Genomic DNA, 20,228 nt, shown 5'->3' with positions numbered 1-20,228 from the left:
GCAAACTTAGGAGAGGAATTATTAAAATTATGCATAGGTCTGACCGCGAGAACGACTAAATCAGTTAGTGATATGATGATGTAATATGATATTTGTAACACCCCGACCCCAAACAAATTAGGGTGGGGCCTATTGTCACGAAATGCGCATCGAGGGCCAACAACTGTCCCTACAGACCAACACGAGTCCTTCCGGCGCATTTTGTCCTCACTCATGCGCACCCCGAGAAAACTTCCCAGGAGGTCACCCATCCCAAGACTACTCCCAGCCAAGCACGCTTAACTATGGAGTATTCTTAGCATATGAGCTCCCTAAAAGGAAGATGCATCTTGTTGATATGAGTAGTATATCAAACTCCTTTTAAAGCAATCATGAGGGGTATTACATACACCCCCACTTGAGAACGGCAACGCCGTTGCACCTGGAAAGCTAGGGACTCCAGTATTACGCCTAACGGCAACTGGGTAGCTAAAGTGTTACATCCAGTCTGGCTACGGCCATATGGCCCCAGAATTCTCCCCCGCTAGACGACTGACATAGGACTAATTATCCACGATCAGCACGCGGTTGCAAGGTTGCTCTGATACCATTTGTAACACCCCGTCTAAAAACTGAAGGCGAGACGTTTGCGGAAATAACGTCGAGACGGTAATGTCGCTCTAAAGGTTACTAAAAAAAATAAATAAAAATAAAGGAAACAACTGAATAAATAAATTATTTAAGCGAAAGAAAACTCAATAAACATAGAAAACTTCAAAAGAGGCAGAACAACCTCAATCCATTTGTCCCAAAAAAAATGGTCTAAAGATAACATAGGGAAGTCTATAAAACTGTTAAGAAACAAACTAAACACTCTGCTCTCAGCCCAGACTCAACAGAAGCTACTCTTCACCTGCAAATAACATTTAGGTTCCACAATCAGTGGGGAGTAACTAGCAGTTCTCCCAAAGACAAGGAGATCACATAGCAAGAATCAAGACAAGGTAAGAACAAAGAAAAAGGAATATGAAAACAAAGTCACAAGACATGAACTAAAAGAAAATAAAGATATTATAAAGAAACTAGTCAATGGAACATAGGGTTACTTAGTAATTTAATACTTGAAAATGGAATAAAAATAATTGTTAAAATTCATATAATAATTCAAACAAGAAAGACAGGTTAAACAGTTTAGTAATAATATTTATTTCATAGAAAATAAATTTGACTAAAGTAGGATCGAACGCTAGTGGAAGCCCGCAGTCCACTTCCTAAGGTTTGTCAGGCGAACCTCCAGTCAACTCACAGGAGACTGTGTCTAAGAATGGCCAAACTCCCGGTGCCAGATTGAAGCCAAATATGGTCTTACACCTCCGAACCTCCCGGACGACAACAATTAACCCAGGTTATACTACTTGAATCCCGCAGCCAAGTAGTTGGCATGTTCTAACCATTGGAATCCTGCAGTCCAATGGCACCTAACTTACAGTCAATATAAGATTCGATAGAATAATATAATATAATTTTAAATAAAATTATCAATGATCAGCAGAGATGCCACATATGGTCTTATACTCAAATATTACCAAATCAAACACCACAATATGTATAGGTTAAATATTCTGTTACCAACACCATGAGAAGTCTTTTAAATTAGAAAATATGCACACTATAAACATTCATATACATGTTGTCCAACTTATACAAATTGCAAATACATACTTCTATAAATCAGAATAATAAGATTGTTGCTCTAAAAATTATCAAACTTGCACACATTGACCCACACATTGACACAAGTATAATAAGGTATAATAAGAGACATAACAAGGTTTAATCATGATTATACCCAAAACTGATCCCAACCAACAGCTTACATAAAAGTTCAGATTTTAATACGACACAACCAAGCCAAAAATTCACACATTTTCATCACTAATCATAGTACAAATTACATACATGAAACACATCATGGTTTCTATGTGACAATGACTTTTAAACTCACACTATGTTTATAAGAATAGCATACAGTATTTCGCTCCACTCACTCCACGAAACCAACAATACAACTTCTCAGAACAACAATCATGCTAGTTAAAATTATCACCAACCAAACTAGGAATTCAAGCAATTAGATTTAATCATCATTATACATGAAAGTCAACTCTATAATACATATAGATTCAAAGGAAGTTGCAGGTCCAATATGATATAATGCACCAAAACATGACGGAGAAGTAAACCACGCAATCGAGTCCAAACAAATAGATATCTACTACAATGATCATTATTATACATGGGTTTTAATCCTTGAAATCAGACATAAAAACTAGAAGACAGTAGGCTTGTGATGCATATAATTCGCACAAAATCGGTAAGGGGAAAACAGTTAATAATTCTGTCAAATTATAAATAGGCAACTAGCGATCGTACTAATTTTCGTCATACGAATTTCTCAATCGTTCTAGCCTAAGTCATGCATTCTAAACTAAGTGAAACCTAGTCTAAGGGATAGTACTAGTTACCTTGAAAGTAGAGTGCAAGAACGAGTACAAACGAGCCCCAACGAACAAGAATCAATACTCCAAACGCCCTCCAATGGAACCCGTTACTTTGTGGACTTCTTTTGTGAGAAATTTTGTGAGTTTAGAGACTAGAATGCAACAAGAATGACATAACATGGCTGGGCAGCGTGAGGTTAAAATAGAGGGGAAGGAGAGAAGTTTGAGGGTTAGGCAAAATTAAAGGGATTGGGGGTTACAATCATCAATAGAGAGGTAATTAGAATGGGGGTTACAAGGAGCATTAGCAGCCAACAAATCCCCTTTAATTCTCCCCTTTACGTGACTTAGTAAATGGGTCAACACTAGTGGCTAAAATAGTTTGGTCGGTCCAACACTCTATTAAACTAATTCGCACGCTTAACTTAAAATTACTACTACGACGAACTAGCACTAAGACGATCATTACTCAAAATAATATATATTATTTTTATTACTTAAATAAGAAAATAAAATTCGTATTAAATTAAAGAAAATATTAGTATAAATATACATTTTAAAAATACTTACGTCACAAACCATATGGGGTATTACAGTCACCCCTACTCACAAACTCAACACTCAAAATAATAGAGGTAAAAGAAAACAGACAGAATTAATTAAGTACCTGCTTCGAACAACTCAGGGTATTTTAGTCGCATTGACTCTTCGGTTTCCCATGTGGCTTCCTCATACTTTTGACTTCTCCACAAGACTTTCACCAAAGGAACAACTTTCCTTCGAAGAGTCCTATCCTGACGGTCGAGAATTTGAACTGGTCGCTCCTCAAAAGTCAAGTTGGGTTCAACCTCAACTGTCTCAACCGGAATCACATGAGATGGATCACTACGATACCTTCGTAGTTGTGACACATGAAATACGTCATGAACCTTTGACAACTCTGGCGGCAATGCCAACCGGTAAGCAACTTCTCCGACCCTTTTAAGGATCTCATAGGGACCTACGTACTTCGGACTGAGCTTCCCTTTCTTACCGAAGCGCATTACCCCCTTCATCGGAGACACTTTCAACAAAACCTTGTCCCCTACCTCATAGGCAACAGGTTTCCGCCGAAGATCAGCATAAGATTTCTGCCTATCTTGTGCAGCTTTCAATCTAGCACGGATCACCTTTACCTTTTCAACAGTATCTTGAATCAATTCTGGCCCTAGAACCAAAGAGTCGCTAATGTCACTCCAGCAAGTAGGGCTACGACACTTCCTCCCATAAAGAGCCTCACAAGGAGCCATTCGGATACTAGCTTGATAACTGTTGTTGTAGGAGAATTCTACAAGACTTAGAGATTTCACCCACGACTGCTGAAACTCTAAAGCACAAGCACGGAGCATATCCTCTAGAGTCTGGATAGTCCTCTCAGTCTGACCATCAGTGGCAGCATGAAAAGCAGTACTCAATTTAAGCTTCGTGCCGAACGCTTCTTGTAAAGCAACCTAGAAATGAGACAAGAACCTCGGGTCTCGATCCGATACAATATCCTTCGGAACACCATGAAGACGGATGATCTCATTAGCATAAGCCTCGGCTAACTTCTCCATCGACCAAGTGTTCTTCATAGGAATGAACCTAGCAACCTTAGTCAATCGGTCCACTATCACCCAAACAACATTCAATCCCCCTGAAGTTACCGGGAGACCCACAACAAAATCCATGGAGATAGAATCAAACTTCCATGCTGGAATAGGAAAAGGTTGAAGCAACCCTCCAGGCCTTTGATGTTCAATCTTCACCTTTTGACAAACCAAGCATCGAGCAACAAACTCAGCGATCTCCTTCTTCATACCTGGCCACCAAAAATTCACCTTTAGGTCCTTATATAGCTTATCACCCCCAGGATGAACAGAATAGGGAGTGTTATGAGCTTCCTCGAGAATCTTCCTTTTCAACTCAGCATCATTTGGGACACACCAGCGACCCATGAACTTCAAACTACCATCAACACAAATCTCAAAATTTTCAGCTCGACCCTGTGCTTTGGCTTCACGGATCTTCTCGAGTCTCGAATCCCCCTTTTGCTTATCTCGCAACTCTCGGTACAACACAGGTTCAACACTCATTGCATTCAAATAGGAATCAACATATCCTTGAGGCACCATTTCAATGTTGAGCTTACGAAACTCTTTGCACAAACCTTTAGGCAAAACCCTAACTGCATTCAAAGACTGATTGCTCTTATGGCTCAGAGCATCTGCTACCTTATTTGCTTTTCCCTCACGATAATCAAAAGACAAATCATAATCCTTGATTACTTCCAACCACCTCCTCTGCCTCATATTCAGGTCCTTCTGAGTGAAAATGCATTTCAGACTTTTGTGATCTGTGTACATTTTGCATTGAACACCGTAAAGATAGTGTCGCCATATTTTGAGCGCGAAAACCACAGCAGCCAATTCAAGATCATGAGTGGGGTAGTTCCTTTCGTGAACCTTTAACTGCCTCGAAGCATAGGCAATGACCTTTCCCTGCTGCATCAAAACACAACTAAGACCATTCTTTGAAGCATCACTATACACTTCAAATTCCACCCCTTCACTAGGCAAGGTAAGAACTGGTGCAGAAGTCAAACTCCTCTTCAATGATTGAAAAGCCTCCTCACAATCATCGGACCATCTAAACTTGCAGTCCTTGCGCATCAACTTGGTTAGAGGTTGGGCTATCTTGGAGAAGTCCTTCACAAAACGCCGGTAATACCCAGCAAGACCAAGGAAACTCCGAACCTCGGACACATTCTTAGGACTTTCCCATTCAACCACGGCTTTAACCTTTGCAGGATCCACCTTCACACCTTCCTTGCTAATGATATGCCCTAGAAAAGCAACTTCCTTCAACCAGAATTCACATTTAGACAACTTGGCATACCATTTCTGCTTCTGTAACACATCTAAGATCATCTTTAAATGTTTCTCATGCTCTTCTTCATCCTTAGAATATATCAAGATATCATCAATGAAAACCACAACATAGGTATCCAAGAACTCATGGAAAGTACGGTTCATCTGGTCCATGAAAATGGCAGGTGCATTAGTGAGGCCAAAGGGCATCACTTCAAACTCATAATGCCCATATCTGGTGCGAAAAGCAGTTTTTGGGATATCTTCCTTTTTCACAGGGATTTGATGGTACCCGGAGCGCAAATCAATTTTGGAAAACACACCAGCACCCTTCAACTGATCAAACAAGTCTTCAATCCGTGGTAAGGGATACTTGTTCTTGATTGTTACCTTATTTAGTTCTCGGTAATCAATACACAAGCGCATGCTCCCATCTTTCTTCTTCACAAACAACACCGGAGCATCCCACGGAGACACACTAGGTCTTATGAAACCCTTATCGATCAACTCCTGTAGCCGAGTCTTTAACTCTTGCAATTCAGGAGGAGCCATCCTATACGAAGCCTTGGATATCGGAGCAGTACCAGGAACTAGATCGATACCGAACTCCACATCCCTTTCAGGTGGAATACCAGGTAACTCCTCAGGGAAAACATCAGGGTATTCCCGAACAACAGGAATGCTCTCGAGTTGATCTTCGAGAGACAAGTCCTTAACTCTGCAGAGGAACACCATATCACCTTTATGTCGAAGCCTCTTCATTCTCATTGCAGACACGATCTTCACACTTTTCTTCAACACAATGCCAGAGTAGGAAATTCGATTACCCTTGGGACCACGCAAAACAACCTTCTGATCGCGACAGTGAATGGCTGCATGGTACTTCGATAACCAATCCATACCAAGGATCACATCAAACTCAATCATAGGAAACTCCTTAAGGTCAGCATATAATTCAGACCCAGAGATAACCACAGGGACTTCTTTAAACTCCCGATGGAAGGAAAAATCCTCTCCCAAAGGAAGAGTTATAATGGATTTTACAGGAGAACTAGAAGACAAGTTGGCTTTTAAAATGAACGTGCTAGCAATAACAGACAAAGTAGCACCAGAATCAAATAAAACATAAGCAGGAACATTGTTGATAAGAAATGTACCCGTCACCACATCCGGCTGAACATCGGCCTCTTCTTGGGTCATGCAATAGATTATATTCCTCGGAGGAGCAGATGAGGGAGCAGGCTTTGAGCCACTAGAACCAGAAGAATTCACTCTCTTGGGACACTGATAAGACTTGTGTCCATCTTCCTTGCAAAGGTAACAGACAATCGAAGTGCCATCACAGTTCTTCCCTGGATGATGGTCTTTGCCACACCTGTAGCACTTCTTCAAGACAGAACTCTGACGAGGACCAGAACTCTGCCGATTACCACTCATTCCAACATTATCAACCCTCGGCTTCTTAGCTGGAACTTGAGAATAAGGCACTGAAGGTCTCCTTGCAGATGCAACCTTCGCAGCTTCTTCGTCAATTATGGATGCATGGATACTAAGAGCAATCTCATAAGCCCCTTGGAAAGAAGCAACACCCGAGCTCAGCACATGGGTTCTCACTCTAGGATCCATCTTCTTGATGTACCTCTTTACCCTTTCAACTTCAGTAGGGATAATAGAGGTAGCAAAACGGGACAATTTAGTAAACCTGTCCGTGTACTCCTGGATGGATAGGGAACCTTGAGACAGAGAGAGAAACTCTTCCTGCTTTTGCCAACGAAGCTCATCAGGGTAGAATCTCTCTTTCAGTTTAGTTGCAAATAAGGGCCAGCTGAATCCCGGCATAGCCACGCATTCATCCCTGACTGTACTCCACCAATTGTCTGCTTCGAGCTTCAGATAATAAGTACCAATAACTACTCTTTCCTCGGGTGGGCAACCCGTGGCATTGAACAACTTTTCCATTTCTCTTAACCACCCTTCAAGTACCACTGGATCAGCAGTTCCATCATAGGTGGGTGGACGATGACGATTGAATCTGTCAAAAGTGGATTGGCCACCACTTGGAGCAGCACTGCGGTTTGCCAAGGAAATGATGGCATTTTCAAGGGCACGGCGTCTGCGACGCGCAGCCTCTTTCTGAGCACTCACATTTCGTGGAGGCATGCTACAAAAAAGACAAAGTTAGTTTGCATGGCACAAGATAAAAGCACATATACATTTACTGAAAAGAAAATTCCCAAGATAACTTCCTACCCAAGTAACTCTCACTAAGGTCTTTAAGGCTTTATCGTTTACATAGGCAACTAAACTACAGTTTTCTTTAGAACTGCAGCAACTCAATGAGAGTTTTTGGAACGTTTGCTCTGATACCAACTGTAACACCCCGACCCCAAACAAATTAGGGTGGGGCCTATTGTCACGAAATGCGCATCGAGGGCCAACAACTGTCCCCACAGACCAACACGAGTCCTTCCGGCGCATTTTGTCCTCACTCATGCGCACCCCGAGAAAACTTCCCAGGAGGTCACCCATCCCAAGACTACTCCCAGCCAAGCACGCTTAACTATGGAGTATTCTTAGCATATGAGCTCCCTAAAAGGAAGATGCATCTTATTGATATGAGTAGTATATCAAACTCCTTTTAAAGCAATCATGAGGGGTATTACAATATTAGATTTAACAAATTTGACAAATTCATAAAAATTGTTAAGGGAACCCACTAGCACGACATGGGACGAGGTGCACGTGAATTACAAGTGTTAATCAACGAAGTACTACCTATGATTCTATGAGCGACAGGAGCTCAACATAACTTTTACATAATCCATTCTAAACACGACTCATCTAAGGGTTTAATCTCTTCAGCTTAATTTCAGTTCAATTCAGCTCCAATCAGTTCAGCTCTTAATTTTCTTCTCTCATGAACAATTCATTTCTGCTATATTCAGTCCACTTCAGTTCAGTGCAGTTTAGTAAATCAGACCCTATATACAAGACACACTAGAATGACATTTGTTTGGGCCTAAAGACTTAAATAGCACGCTCACGCCCATTTTGTTGTTATGAAACTGCAACTTTCAAGTTTCAATAATTCATCACTTCAGTACATATTGTAACTTCCTCGAAAGTTAAACACACGTCCAAGTTGGCCATAAAATATCTAAGCAAGTAGGAGGTAACTAACATTTAAAATTTTAACCAAACCTTTAAACCAAAAACTCCGCGCCAACTTACCACTAATTTTAGTCAACTTTGGAGACCTTGACTTTATTCCAATAATACCCATCCTTAAATCCAATTTTATTTCTTTCCAAAAATAAAAATATATCAAATCTCACAAATTAAATTCTGATACACACAATAATTTCCTTCCAATTGCAGATAAGATAGAATATCATTATAAAATTTCCCATATTTAAATAAAAAAAAATATCCAAGGATAAAACCGTAATTTCTTTTACAAAAATTCAAAGTTAACCCGCAATTTCCTACAGAGTTTCTTACGTGTCATCGAGTAGGACAAACTCAATCTCAACCGTCTCTAACCAAATCAATCTCAACCGTTGATTTGAAAAAAAACCCTAATTTCAATTTTCCCCTCTTTCTCTCTCCTACATATATAATTCATATTACTCTCTTCCCACTCTCCCCCTTTTTTCTTCACACCCAAAAAAAAAAAAGAAAATTAAAAATTAAAGTAAAAGATAAAGCGAGAAGAGCTTCTGGATTCTTCTTCTTCTTCAATTAAAATAAAAAATTAATTTTAATTTAATTTAATTTTTGGTGAAAATGGAGAAATTGCCGGTGACGGCGAAGATGGTGACGAAGGAGGTGGTGTATGTGGGGTGGGAAGAGGTGTATGTGTGTAGAGAGAAAGGAAGGAGAGAGATTCATTATGTATTGAAGAGAAAAGATGGAGGTTCTGATCTTGCTGTTATTGCTAAAGAGAAGAGTTTGAGGCATATGACTTATCGATTTTTGCTGGATTATTCTTCTTTTGTTAAGCCTAAATCGAAGAAAGAGGTTGTTGATTGGTTGAATTCGTTTACTCCAGGTAATTTTTTATTTTGATTTTGTTGTTTTTGGGTTTTTAATGAATTTTTCTGGGGTTCGGTTTTGGGGTTGATTGAAGGTGTTGTTTTTGGTGTTTTTGATTGGTTTTTTCTGGGTTTGGGAGGTGGTTTGATTTGTTCGAGGTTAATTTTAGATCTGATATTGTGGTTTTTAGTCTGATTTTTGGGAGATTTGAGTTTTTTTTTTTCCCCAAATTTGTAGAGAGTAATGGGAATTTAGAATGGTTGAATTTATGGAGCTTTATTTTCTTTCAACCTTGTTTTTTGGATTTGTTAATTTGTTTATTGATTGTTTTTTAAAGTTGCAAAATTTTGCATTTTCAGCTAATTTTTCTTCCTTCTTGGCTTTTTAATTAAAAGTTGAAAATCATGAATTTTTTCATAAATTAAATTCAGCCGTTATGAGGATTAGGATGTTTATTGGAAAGATTTTGTTTTTGATTGATTGTTATTATTAATGTCATTTTTGTTTTTTCTGGGAGTTGGGAGGTGGTTTAGGATGACTTTTGAGCTTCAATTATTCTAGGTCAATTTCAGATCTGATATTCTGTTTTTCACCCTTTCTTTGAGAGATATGGAGGTTTTTCTCCAAATTTGTCAAATAAATGGAATTGTAGGATTTTACGGTTAAAGTTGCAAAATTTTAAATTTGTGTGATTTTTCCTAGCTATATTTTGCGTTCTTCATCAAATTTTGAAAATCATAAATTTCGTTTTTTCAACAAATTTTAGCCGGGATAAAGATTGAATATTTGAGCCTTTTTTTTTTCTCTAAAAAAAACGTTATAGATCTGACACTTTATTCTTCTGTTGAATTTTTTTCTAAATTTTTATATTTGGGATATAAAATTCTATTAAAAGTTTGAAATATGTGGGCGTGAATAGTGTTCTTGATGAAAAAATTGAATCTTTAGCCTTGATTTTGGACTAGCGAGGTGAGCTGAATCAAGGGATTTCCGTGTTGAATTTTTTTATGCCGAAGAATTGAATCCTTAATTCTTTGCCTCCTATCTTATCTCTAAGATTTCCCTTTTTATTTTCAACAAATTAATGCAAAAGTATAACAATTTCCTCAGAGAATAAACATTTGTTTTTAGTAGAAGAATTCCGAATTTTTTTTAAGGAATAGATAGATTTGGGGATGAAGTATCAGATCTTATAGTTACAACGTTTGTTAGGAGCGTTTATTGGAATTGAGTTATATGTGCTAATTATTTCTATTGATTTGCTATTATTTTTTGTAATATTTTTTTCATTGTTTAAGTGGTTGTATATTTTGTTGTCTTTGCCCCCTCCCCTCTTTTTTTTTTCTTGTAGAAATCTATGGTTGGTTATGTGATTAGTATGTTTTTTAGGTTTTTTTTTAAAAGTTTGATAGATTAATCTTAGGTTTTTATTTTTATGAGTTTGTTGATTGCTTCTTGAGTTAAGTTTTGATGATTCCTTTTGGTTTATTCTATTGAATAATTGCACTGCTCAAGTTATTTGCAACGTAAACTTATTGATTCTATTCTTTTGAACTGGTTTACTTCTCTGGGCTTGATCAATGTGGATTCTTGTTGGTTCTATTCTTTTGATTGGCTTAGAGCGTATTGACTATTGATTTAAAATCCTGTTGTTTCTATTCCTTTGAGTTGGGTGATTGCTTATCGAGTTGATTGAATTGGAAATTCTGTTAATATTTGTTTTGAAGTTTAGAGCTATTTTTTAGAAGGTTCAAGTTCTTTTTGCTTGTGATCTGGTTTTGCAGTTAAGTTATTACGGTTATATGGATGATTTTATGTGATATTTTAAATTTGTTCACCATTTGTTTTCTTTTGTGTTGCTGTTTTAAGTTGTTCTTTAAAAAGTGCTTCCTTATTATGTAAGCCGTTGCCTTGTGCTTAATAATAGCTTATTATGATCTGGGCTGCAGGATTAAGAGCTGGTTGAGAGCATTGGCATCCTCATGCCCTCATCATTTATAGGTTATGATCTAAATGTTCTTTTTCTGCTGCCTCTCCTCGTACATCAAAACTGCATTTGTGTATTTTGCTGCTAACTATAGCCTCTTGTTTTTGGTATTTAGTTCTCAGATGAATGCTGTGTTTCAGTAATCACTTGTTAGGATAGTGTAGCTTTGTTTGGTGTGGCGTGATGTTTTCTCTTCTCTTCCAAATATCGTGAATGATGTGTTATTGATATCAATGCTAATTGTTGTTTATCTGTTGATTGAACACAGATTCACCGACTCCTGTCTCTCCCCAGTTAAGTGGTGCGTCTACTGAAGGAAGTGAACCTGATGTATTAGATATAGAAACAATTAAGGTACCTAATCTTGAGACTTTTAGCTACTTGTGATGTCGAAAGTGGTTTTAATGTTTTGATATTTGTTTACTATGGTTTATGATTTTTTATAATTTATATATTTTTTATTGTCAAGGCCATCCAACTAAAGAAGCTAGGTCATCATACCAAAGAGTTTCAATGGTTAGGCTCCCAATGGACATGCAAAAAAAAGAGGAAGCACTATAAAGCTTTCCGTCGTAATGGAGTTAAAGTCATGGTGAGACTTAGTTATATTATCTGCTTGGATATTTCACATTATTAATTGTATTCCTCTGAAATATTTGTGCAATTCTGCAAAGTTTAACAATATTCTATAATCTATTTTATAGGTTAATCAGTTTGTCCGTGTATTGGCCGAGGAAAACAAAAGGCTTGTAGCCTACTTGGATGATATGTATGAAGATGTAAAAGGAAACAAGATGGTTGTGGTACGGTGGTTTCATAAAATTGATGAGGTTGGTATTGATTTGCCTCCCAATTTTAACGACAGAGAGATTTTTTTTTCTCTTTGCCTTCAAGATCTGAGTGTTGAATGCATTGACGGATTTGCCATGGTTCTAAGTCCCCGGCACTATGCCAAGTTTGTGTCCGAAGCCCAGCATGCCCTGCTTCGACCATATATGTGCTGTCAGCAATATGACAGTGATGATCTCAAGCCTTTGGACATAACTCAAGTGAAAGGTTACTGGGAGCAGGATGCTGTCAGATACATAGCTTCCCTTCCTTCAGCAAGGGTTATTGAGAATACTTGTCTGCCTGAGGATTCCTGGAAAAAGGAAGATATCAGTGCTTTCAATGGGAGTAAACCAAGAAAGAGATTGCGTTTATCAAGAGAGTTCAAAGAGGACATGCAATGTGCTACTGGAAGAGGTTCTTTGGACACTGTTCCCGCAACAGGTCATACCAGTGCCGGCATATCACAGGGTTCTGGCTTCACTGTATTTAGAAAAGAGAATGTTGAAGTTGTAACTCAACATACAGCTGTGGGTTCAGTGGTTGAAATTTTGTCGCAGGATAGTGGGATATTTGGTTGTTGGTTTAGAGCAACCATCATTAAGAAGCATAAGAACAAAGTAAAGCTGCGTTATCATGACATCAAGGATGCAGAGGATGAAGCTAATTGTCTTGAGGTAATATTCAGCATCTAAAACAATATTTGCCTGGGATAACAATGAGAAATTAAATAGGGAGTATATATTATTCCTGTCAGCTTGTGTAATCGTAATTGTTCCCTTCATATAGTTCATCACAACAACCTATTTGCGTCTAAGTTTTTTTTTCTTTGTTATATACAAGTATATATTATATGTTTTCATTTTATTAAGGATTTTATTATATTTTCAGGAATGGGTATTAGCATCCAGAATTGCTGTTAGCGATGCAATGGGCCTTCGACTTGAAGGTAGGACAACTATAAGGCCTTCTCCGAAAAGTGATGGTAAAGTCACGTGGGCCATCAACGTTGGCACCATTGTTGATGCTTGGTGGCATGATGGCTGGTGGGAGGGTATTGTTATCAGGAAAGAAGCTAATGAGAAACTCTTAGTTTATTTTCCAGGTAAGAAGGATTCTTGTGATATCTTGGAATTCGGTTTCTCTGTATAGCATATTTTCCTTGCTATCTATATCTAAATTTTAAACTAACTATGGATAACTCTCATATTAGGTGAAAAGCGAGAAGCTGTCTTCTCTCGAAGTGATTTAAGACATTCCCAAGAGTGGGTTAAGGGTGCTTGGAAAGAATTTAGTGCAAGGGCAGATATTGCAATGTCCATAAATTCTGACCTGAAAGTGGGAAGATGTGTGAAGCATGACAGCGAAAAGCATTTGCAAGCTTGTGTTTCCAAACATCCTGAGTGTGATATGGGTAAAGATGAGCGTGGGTCTCAAGATTGTTCTAATACTTTCCGTATAAGTACAATGTACAAGAAGGAAAACAGTACAGTTGTGACTGATCTTTTGAAAGATGATTACCTTTCACACTTGAAGTGGGAGTCATCATGTAAGAGAAAGCGCAGTGGACTTGTTCAGAAGCTGCATCCTCGTAGGAGCTATGGGTTTAACCCTGAAAGAAGGCGTGACAATCATGAGGTGTTCCGTGTACCTTCCACCTTGAAAGCTGAAAAAGAGCATCGCAAGTCTGTTAAAGTTGACCGTGACAACTGCAAGTACATAACTGATGCTATTTTCAGCCCATCTGTAGTGCCATCTTTAACCAGTCTTGTTATGTCTAGATAGTTTACTTTCTATGCTTGTGAATCTGTCTTTAACCAGGCATTTAGGTCATGGCAGTATTTTCTTTTGCATTTATCTATGTGAAGATCACCATCTCCGTTCTCCTTACTACAAAGTGGCTGGGAAATAGGATTGTCATCCTAGACAAAGGCGCGGTGATAGAGCAAAGACGTGTATCGACTCATATTTAACAAGGACCCACAGGTGCGAATTGATTTTGAAACTGTTGGGAAGTAGTTTTGAGTGAGATTTAGAGTAACAAGTAGGAGTATTTATTTAGGTTAGGATGATAGGTTTTCTAACCTCTTTATTTTGCTTGATTATGCAGTCTTTAACCTCTGAAGGCCTAACTTTTTACTTTGCCTAGGATTCTGTTAGTTTTGTATATTACCGTTGAGTAATAAAGATCTCACAGCTTGTATCGTTTTTATTGTCCTCACTGAAATGAAGATAAATGGCATTTTAGTGATCTGACTGACTGATGGTGTATTTGTGTGTTTCATGGACATGAATTTGTTGTTGTATTATTAAAATTATGTTGCTTGTTATAGCTATTGGATGATTGACTCATCATGCTCACACTATTGAATGTTTTGGAGTAATTACAGTTCTAATGGTTCCTATCCTCGTGCTCCTAGGTGTTTTATGCCTGTGCAGCAAAGGGAGGATGCAGATCTGACACTATTTCTGTGGGCCAGTTATTGAGCAATATTGGTAAGATTTGTCTAACTTGACATCTCTTATTTTGGAAGATTACGTTGGGCGTAAGCATAAATGGCTTTCATATCATCATACTATATTGAGAACGATGAGTGGGCTTAGCTTGCTTGCTTCCAAGAGAGACCCCGTAATTGAACAGCTCTTTGAAGAGCAGGTGGTTAAAGAGTTGCCTTCATGGATCTTGATAGGTTTGTACCATGCTGTAGGACTTGCCTTAACGGGATGATTATCTCCTTTGAGAATGATCTCATGTGTCTGAATGCGAGCAAGCTTGTCATTCAGGTCCATTAAGAAACTCGAGCTGCCATGTCTAGCCAATCCAATATATAAGTACCTGGATATTGCAGATTATACAACTTCACTTGAAATCTCAGTCTTTCCTGTCTCATCTATGTGGGTTTCGAGCAAAGATTCTACAATTCTAATGATGTTAACAGTCATGGACTGGTAGCTCTCGGGCGAAAGATATTGGGGTCTGATAGAACCAAAGATGACAGTAATCAGGTGGTGATTTATAGGGCAGAGGTAAAGAACAGTGCTGAAAAGAAAGTGTTCATGCAAGATAATTGCTTTTATTACCTCAATTAAAGCATAATTTATGATGCTCTAGCTTTTGCTTTACTCTTTATAATAGTGGACTTTTGGGTCCCAACCCCATCCTTCATGATCAAAGATTTGTATCCTTGTTTATATGAAAATAATTATGAGTCTAATATAAAAAAAAATCTTCATTCTTCTATTAATCATTCTGTTTTAGTGGTGGTATTATAATCGTAATAACTATTTTTCGTTCCTAAAAGATTGTCTTAAACCTATTAAGTACACTTCTGATTGAGCAAAATGTATGGGCGTAAATGCGTAATAAGTAAATTACAACATACACTTTGGGCATCGGGCATATGACAATCACTTTGTTATTTTGGAACCAATGTTTTAACTTAATTCTACCTCCTTATCCTCATTATCCATATCCCTATCACTGTTGTCAAACGCCTTGTAAGATCATCTAAAATCAGCTTAATACCCCAAATTGCAGCTGTTGAGCATTTATTTCCGTTGTAAAACAAGTAATGACGAAGACTAAAATCAAGACGTTGGCCTTCATAAGAAAATTACCAAACCACCAATTATACTCATATTTTTGTGGGGTCATTTTACCACTCTTTTTCAAAGCATCTATTTATCAACTATGCACATAACTCAAGCATATTGTAAAATAATGTATGCTCCGTATTATATAAAAAGTACACCTTCCTACGCTCCCATTACTTTCGTCTGTCTAATCATATTAGATACTGACTTTTCTGCTTCATCAAAATTATGTACTATTTCTGATTTTTAGGTAGAAAAAAAAAAGATGGAATTCCTCTTTCAATGTAGGATAGTCTGCTACTAGTTCCTTTTCAGTTTTTTTATCAGCTTCTGGGATTGAGATTTGTTAACGTAAGTATGAATTTTGGATCTTAATTACGCGTATTATAAAAACTGTGGAGGGCCAGCAGGCATAGTGTTTGTTAGGTAACTTTTGTTATCTTGTAATAGAAAGAATGAAGGCATCTGATGTTGATTATGAATCTGCAACTGAGGCAATAGAGGTCTTCAGTAGTGATCAGTCTGCTGCTCTTTTCCCTCAAACTAGCCTCGGATTTATGGAGTCCCTAACCATGCCGGATGTTAGTCTTCGAAACTCCTGTACTAATTTTTCTATAATGCATTCAGCTGTCAAAATGACGGTTATATCAGCTTTCATTTTGTTAACAGGTGCAGGAGGTTGTTATATCAGCAGACGTGAGGTGCTCAGACTGTCAGAAGAGGATTCTCGACATGATCTCTCGTTTTGATGGTGAGTTCTTTCTTTTAGTCTGAATTCAATGTTGTTGTAGACTTTTTGTTGTCGTAGTAGTTCTTGACAGTACAGGGTAAATGTATGCATGTTCGTTGTTTTTCTTAATTCAGAAACAGAATCTGTGGTGGTGAATTTGTCAGAAAAGAAAGTGGCTATCACATGTAAGTACATCAAAGGCTCAAAGAAACAAATTATTGCCCGTCAAAAGATTACCTTTGGCAAGGTTGCTTTGATTAAGCGAATATTTGGATCGTCGAGGACTTAGATTTTCTTGTCTGAATCATCCATGAAGCGCCGCCATACAGTAGTAATGTAAGTAAACAGATTGGAATAGAGCAGGGTACCTGTATAGTGAAAACTCTTCATTTTCTCATCTTTCAGAACTTATTTGTATAAGCATCTCTCATTTTCTCCCTTTTGGGTGTAGTGTGTGAAGGTTTGTAACTTCAGTGTTAAAAAATTGATCAATTTAAGATGTCAATTCTTCATTTCATTTGTTATTTTTATGCTGGATACCACTTCTCTTTGCAATTTTCGAGTCTCTTAGCTAAGGTTGTGTCTGAAACTTTCGCCGAAAACAAATTTTCAGATTTTTAAAAAACCTCTGCAGTAAACACACCACATCATCTGTGCTATTGTAACATGAAACACAGGCGCTAGCCTCAAGGTAGATGCCATTATAACGCGCTACATGCAGTCTCGAGAATGATTAGGTTAGGCAAGCCAGATTCTTGAGAATAACCAAACTCAAAATTTTGTTTTAGGTTTTGTACAGGAGGCCAAGTTTATGGACCAAGAAACATAAAGGAATACTTATTAAGAAAACCTTAGCCCATCTAGGAGGATATTCTAATTACTTATCAATACACTATGATATGACAAAATTCCTACACCATATATATATGCAGCACATAATTCCATGTTAATAATCTCTATCAACTAGAAGCAGAATCAGATTCCAAAATGAAACCCCAAAAAGTTAAACAGAATTTCTTCAGTAAATTCTTAAATTTCTCCTGCTCAAATCCTAATAATAAAACAAAAGTTACAGGGCAAGTTGCTCCTGTTATTTGGTCCAACCCTCATGAAATGTCTATGTCAACAAAGGCAAGTTGAACCTCTAAAGAATTTTCTTTATTTTTTTTTTTAATTATTTTTTTTTTTTTTTTTTTTTTTACTCCCTTATGTTAATTTTTTTTATCTGAGGTTATGTTGTTGCAGTATTGTTGCATGCTAATGAGAATCTCAATTGACTGCAAAGGGTGTTACAAAAAACTAAGAAGAAATCTTCTCAATATGAAAGGTGAGGTCGAATTGAGTTCATAATGGATTGTTTTAGTTACACAATTATTGGTTTGTTGGCTTTTGCGATGCAACATTGTAAACTTTTTGGATAAAGAGTTTTAAATCACGGATAATAGGTTAATAGTCATTCTAAATAAGCTAAACCTTTTATTTATTTTTTTTATGAATAAATCATGGTAGAAAAGAAAGTTCTAGTTCAAAAATCATATACTTAGTAGTAAACATAATTTTGGATTGTTGATACATAAAGAAAAATATGGAAAATCCTGGTTAACAAATTAAATTCAATAGATTATTATCCACATAAATAATCAACTTGTAACACTATTTTTTTTTTTTTTAATTATAATTACCTTATTATTTTATTTTATTTTTTGTTTTGGGTATTGGAAGAGTTGGAAACACATGTGATAGAAAGACAATACAACAGAGTAAGCGTATGCGGGAGATTCAGGCCATCTGATGTGGCCATAAAGATTAGGAAAAGGATGAATCGAAGGGTGGAGATTTTGGAAGTACAAGAGTTTGATGAAGGAATTCCCCAAGAACAACCCCTTGATAATCAACCACCTATGGGAAATGGTCATTCTCATGCTCATGTTGCATGATATATATTCATTTTTATTTATAAAACCAGTATTTGACCTACCTTAAGTACAAAGATGTTGATACAGGTCGAAGTAGTGTTGGTTGAAAGATTATTGGTTTGATGGTGGGTAACAAAATCCAACTTAATAGTCCCTAGAATGTTAGAAATATAGATAAGTTGTAAAGTTTGTTTTATGTAAGTGTGAATATATACATACCAAACATTCTAGCTACTAATTGAATGCAGCTTGATACTGCTAAAAAAAAAAAAAGGGCTTAAATCAATTTTAGCGACTCATAAGCACTAATCAAGTTGCTCCAAACGAATTAAAATTAACTGATCTTTCGTATGAAGCATGTAAAGGTCTTCGACTACCATTCGAGTACTCCCACTGACATTTTAGGAAAGGAAAAGATTACTTATAGTTTAACATCGACTAAATTCTGGAATTCTCCCAGGCTTTCTCAACCGCAAATGTTAGTTTTCGTATTAATTGTCCTTGTAGTTATGGCTTCTCTTGTACTGTACTTTAATTTCTTGCTTTGAGTTGGTCATTCCTTACTTTTACGCTTATTCTGGGCGACTAAAGATAACAAAGAATTGCATTGGGTTAATATGGATACTATGCATCTTCTTCGCGGATTGGGAAGTTTGTAGATGTCCATCTACTTTGAATAAAACTCTCCTCATGAAGCAAGTTTTTGAAGAATTGTAACCTACACCACATGCTTGTAAAAAAAAATTCAATGCTTGTAAAAAATTCCTTTCCAAACTTAAATTTAAGAGAAAAATTACTTAGCAATGATAAGGGTGGATCATAAGTTACTTCATACATCCTCAGGCACATTGTTGGGATTCTAACAAGGTGTTGAACTATTTTCAACCTGATGTCACTACTATAATTCTTGCTATGGAATCTCATGCAATTAATAAAGAAAATTTTTGTTATTCATTATTGGTCCCATATGTCTTCAAGTTAATATCCAATTAAAACAAGTTTATGTTAGGCTCAAGAAGAAAATCTGATCTATCTTCTACTACTTTACCTAACACCGCTACTACCTTTTGGAAGATTCTTTGGTCCCTTAACGTGCACAACCAATATTGAAACTTTTCTTTTGGATGCTGCTTCATAATGCACTTGCAATTAAATTAAAGTTGAATTCAATACATGTGTGTTCTAGTTTAAGATGTGTTTTGTGACCTCTATTATAAACGAGAAATTCTTCATAGATAGAATAACTTGGAGGGGTGTAAGCCTTGACATCCACTAAGAATTCAATTAAAACCTTTTGTTTTAGTTTGGATCCAGGATATTATCTTACTTTGATTAGTTTGGAAGAGTCTTGCCCCTTTAACATGAATTGATGGTTTAATTCCTTTCTTCGTTTTAAAGCCCTCACAATTTTGTACGATGGTGGTGAGAAGTTTATATTGAACACCAAGATCATCACACAGTTAAAACTCACACAAGATTACACTAAGCGATCTCTATTATTATAATTCATAGATAGGCTGCCCACTCATACCTTATTAAGCCAATCATTTTTTTACCCATCCAAACAACACCAATATATTCCAAACTTTGCAACTTTGATGGTCTTTGATATCCACAACATTGGTACAACTACTCTACTACATTCTTAGTCTTAGTTATGTGCCCTATGTGTTTACTCTCCGTCCAATGTTACTCAGTGCTACCTCAATCTAACCATATGGAAAATTCATAATCCACTCATCATGTAAAACTTATGAAATCACAATTACA

The 20,228-nt window shown here is 37.0% G+C and overlaps 3 protein-coding genes across 5 annotated transcripts; all 3 read left to right on the top strand.

The window, feature by feature from the left end:
- Positions 1-9,005: 9,005 nt before the first annotated feature.
- Positions 9,006-15,457, top strand: LOC145603140 (uncharacterized). 3 transcript variants are annotated; one of them, XR_014104695.1, is made up of 8 exons: positions 9,281-9,419; positions 11,353-11,404; positions 11,659-11,744; positions 11,860-11,982; positions 12,095-12,895; positions 13,110-13,323; positions 13,432-14,204; positions 14,639-15,457. XR_014104695.1 is itself a non-coding variant. In XM_081659272.1 (6 exons), the coding sequence occupies exons 1-6, from the start codon at positions 9,155-9,157 to the stop codon at positions 14,001-14,003; spliced, it is 2,061 nt and encodes a 686-aa protein (XP_081515398.1). In that variant the 5' UTR covers positions 9,006-9,154; the 3' UTR covers positions 14,004-14,478. The 3 variants fall into 3 exon arrangements, 1 of the variants encoding a protein (XP_081515398.1); XR_014104694.1 differs by lacking the exon at positions 11,353-11,404 and having other exon boundaries at positions 9,006-9,419; XM_081659272.1 differs by lacking the exons at positions 11,353-11,404; positions 14,639-15,457 and having other exon boundaries at positions 9,006-9,419; positions 13,432-14,478.
- A 495-nt stretch (positions 15,458-15,952) lies between these two features.
- Positions 15,953-17,059, top strand: LOC145602234 (uncharacterized). The gene is made up of 3 exons (XM_081658409.1): positions 15,953-16,393; positions 16,482-16,563; positions 16,677-17,059. The coding sequence occupies exons 1-3, from the start codon at positions 16,268-16,270 to the stop codon at positions 16,829-16,831; spliced, it is 363 nt and encodes a 120-aa protein (XP_081514535.1). The 5' UTR covers positions 15,953-16,267; the 3' UTR covers positions 16,832-17,059.
- Positions 17,060-17,294: 235 nt separating this feature from the next.
- LOC145602233 (Copper transport protein family) lies at positions 17,295-18,727 on the top strand. The gene is made up of 3 exons (XM_081658408.1): positions 17,295-17,673; positions 17,788-17,869; positions 18,265-18,727. The coding sequence occupies exons 1-3, from the start codon at positions 17,530-17,532 to the stop codon at positions 18,477-18,479; spliced, it is 441 nt and encodes a 146-aa protein (XP_081514534.1). The 5' UTR covers positions 17,295-17,529; the 3' UTR covers positions 18,480-18,727.
- Positions 18,728-20,228: the final 1,501 nt, after the last annotated feature.

The sequence above is a fragment of the Chenopodium album genome, chromosome 21 (assembly GCF_948465745.1).
Source record: "Chenopodium album chromosome 21, dcCheAlbu1.1, whole genome shotgun sequence".
In the NCBI taxonomy this organism is placed as follows: domain Eukaryota; kingdom Viridiplantae; phylum Streptophyta; class Magnoliopsida; order Caryophyllales; family Amaranthaceae; genus Chenopodium; species Chenopodium album.
Note: the sequence above shows the minus strand (reverse complement) of the source record. Positions and strands in the feature narration are given on the sequence as shown.

What these genes read in the sequence shown, in the direction of transcription:
- LOC145603140 (XM_081659272.1), top strand. Translation starts at nt 9,155, where the DNA reads ATGGAGAAATTGCCGGTGACGGCGAAGATGGTGACGAAGGAGGTGGTG. An exon ending in GTAATGGAGTTAAAGTCATG is followed by an intron (nt 11,983 to 12,094) that starts GTGAGACTTAGT and finishes TCTATTTTATAG; the next exon opens with GTTAATCAGTTTGTCCGTGT. An exon ending in ACTCTTAGTTTATTTTCCAG is followed by an intron (nt 13,324 to 13,431) that starts GTAAGAAGGATT and finishes CTCTCATATTAG; the next exon opens with GTGAAAAGCGAGAAGCTGTC.
- LOC145602234 (XM_081658409.1), top strand. Translation starts at nt 16,268, where the DNA reads ATGAAGGCATCTGATGTTGATTATGAATCTGCAACTGAGGCAATAGAG. An exon ending in AGTCCCTAACCATGCCGGAT is followed by an intron (nt 16,394 to 16,481) that starts GTTAGTCTTCGA and finishes TTTTGTTAACAG; the next exon opens with GTGCAGGAGGTTGTTATATC. An exon ending in CATGATCTCTCGTTTTGATG is followed by an intron (nt 16,564 to 16,676) that starts GTGAGTTCTTTC and finishes TTCTTAATTCAG; the next exon opens with AAACAGAATCTGTGGTGGTG.
- LOC145602233 (XM_081658408.1), top strand. Translation starts at nt 17,530, where the DNA reads ATGAAACCCCAAAAAGTTAAACAGAATTTCTTCAGTAAATTCTTAAAT. An exon ending in AAATGTCTATGTCAACAAAG is followed by an intron (nt 17,674 to 17,787) that starts GCAAGTTGAACC and finishes ATGTTGTTGCAG; the next exon opens with TATTGTTGCATGCTAATGAG. An exon ending in AAATCTTCTCAATATGAAAG is followed by an intron (nt 17,870 to 18,264) that starts GTGAGGTCGAAT and finishes GGGTATTGGAAG; the next exon opens with AGTTGGAAACACATGTGATA.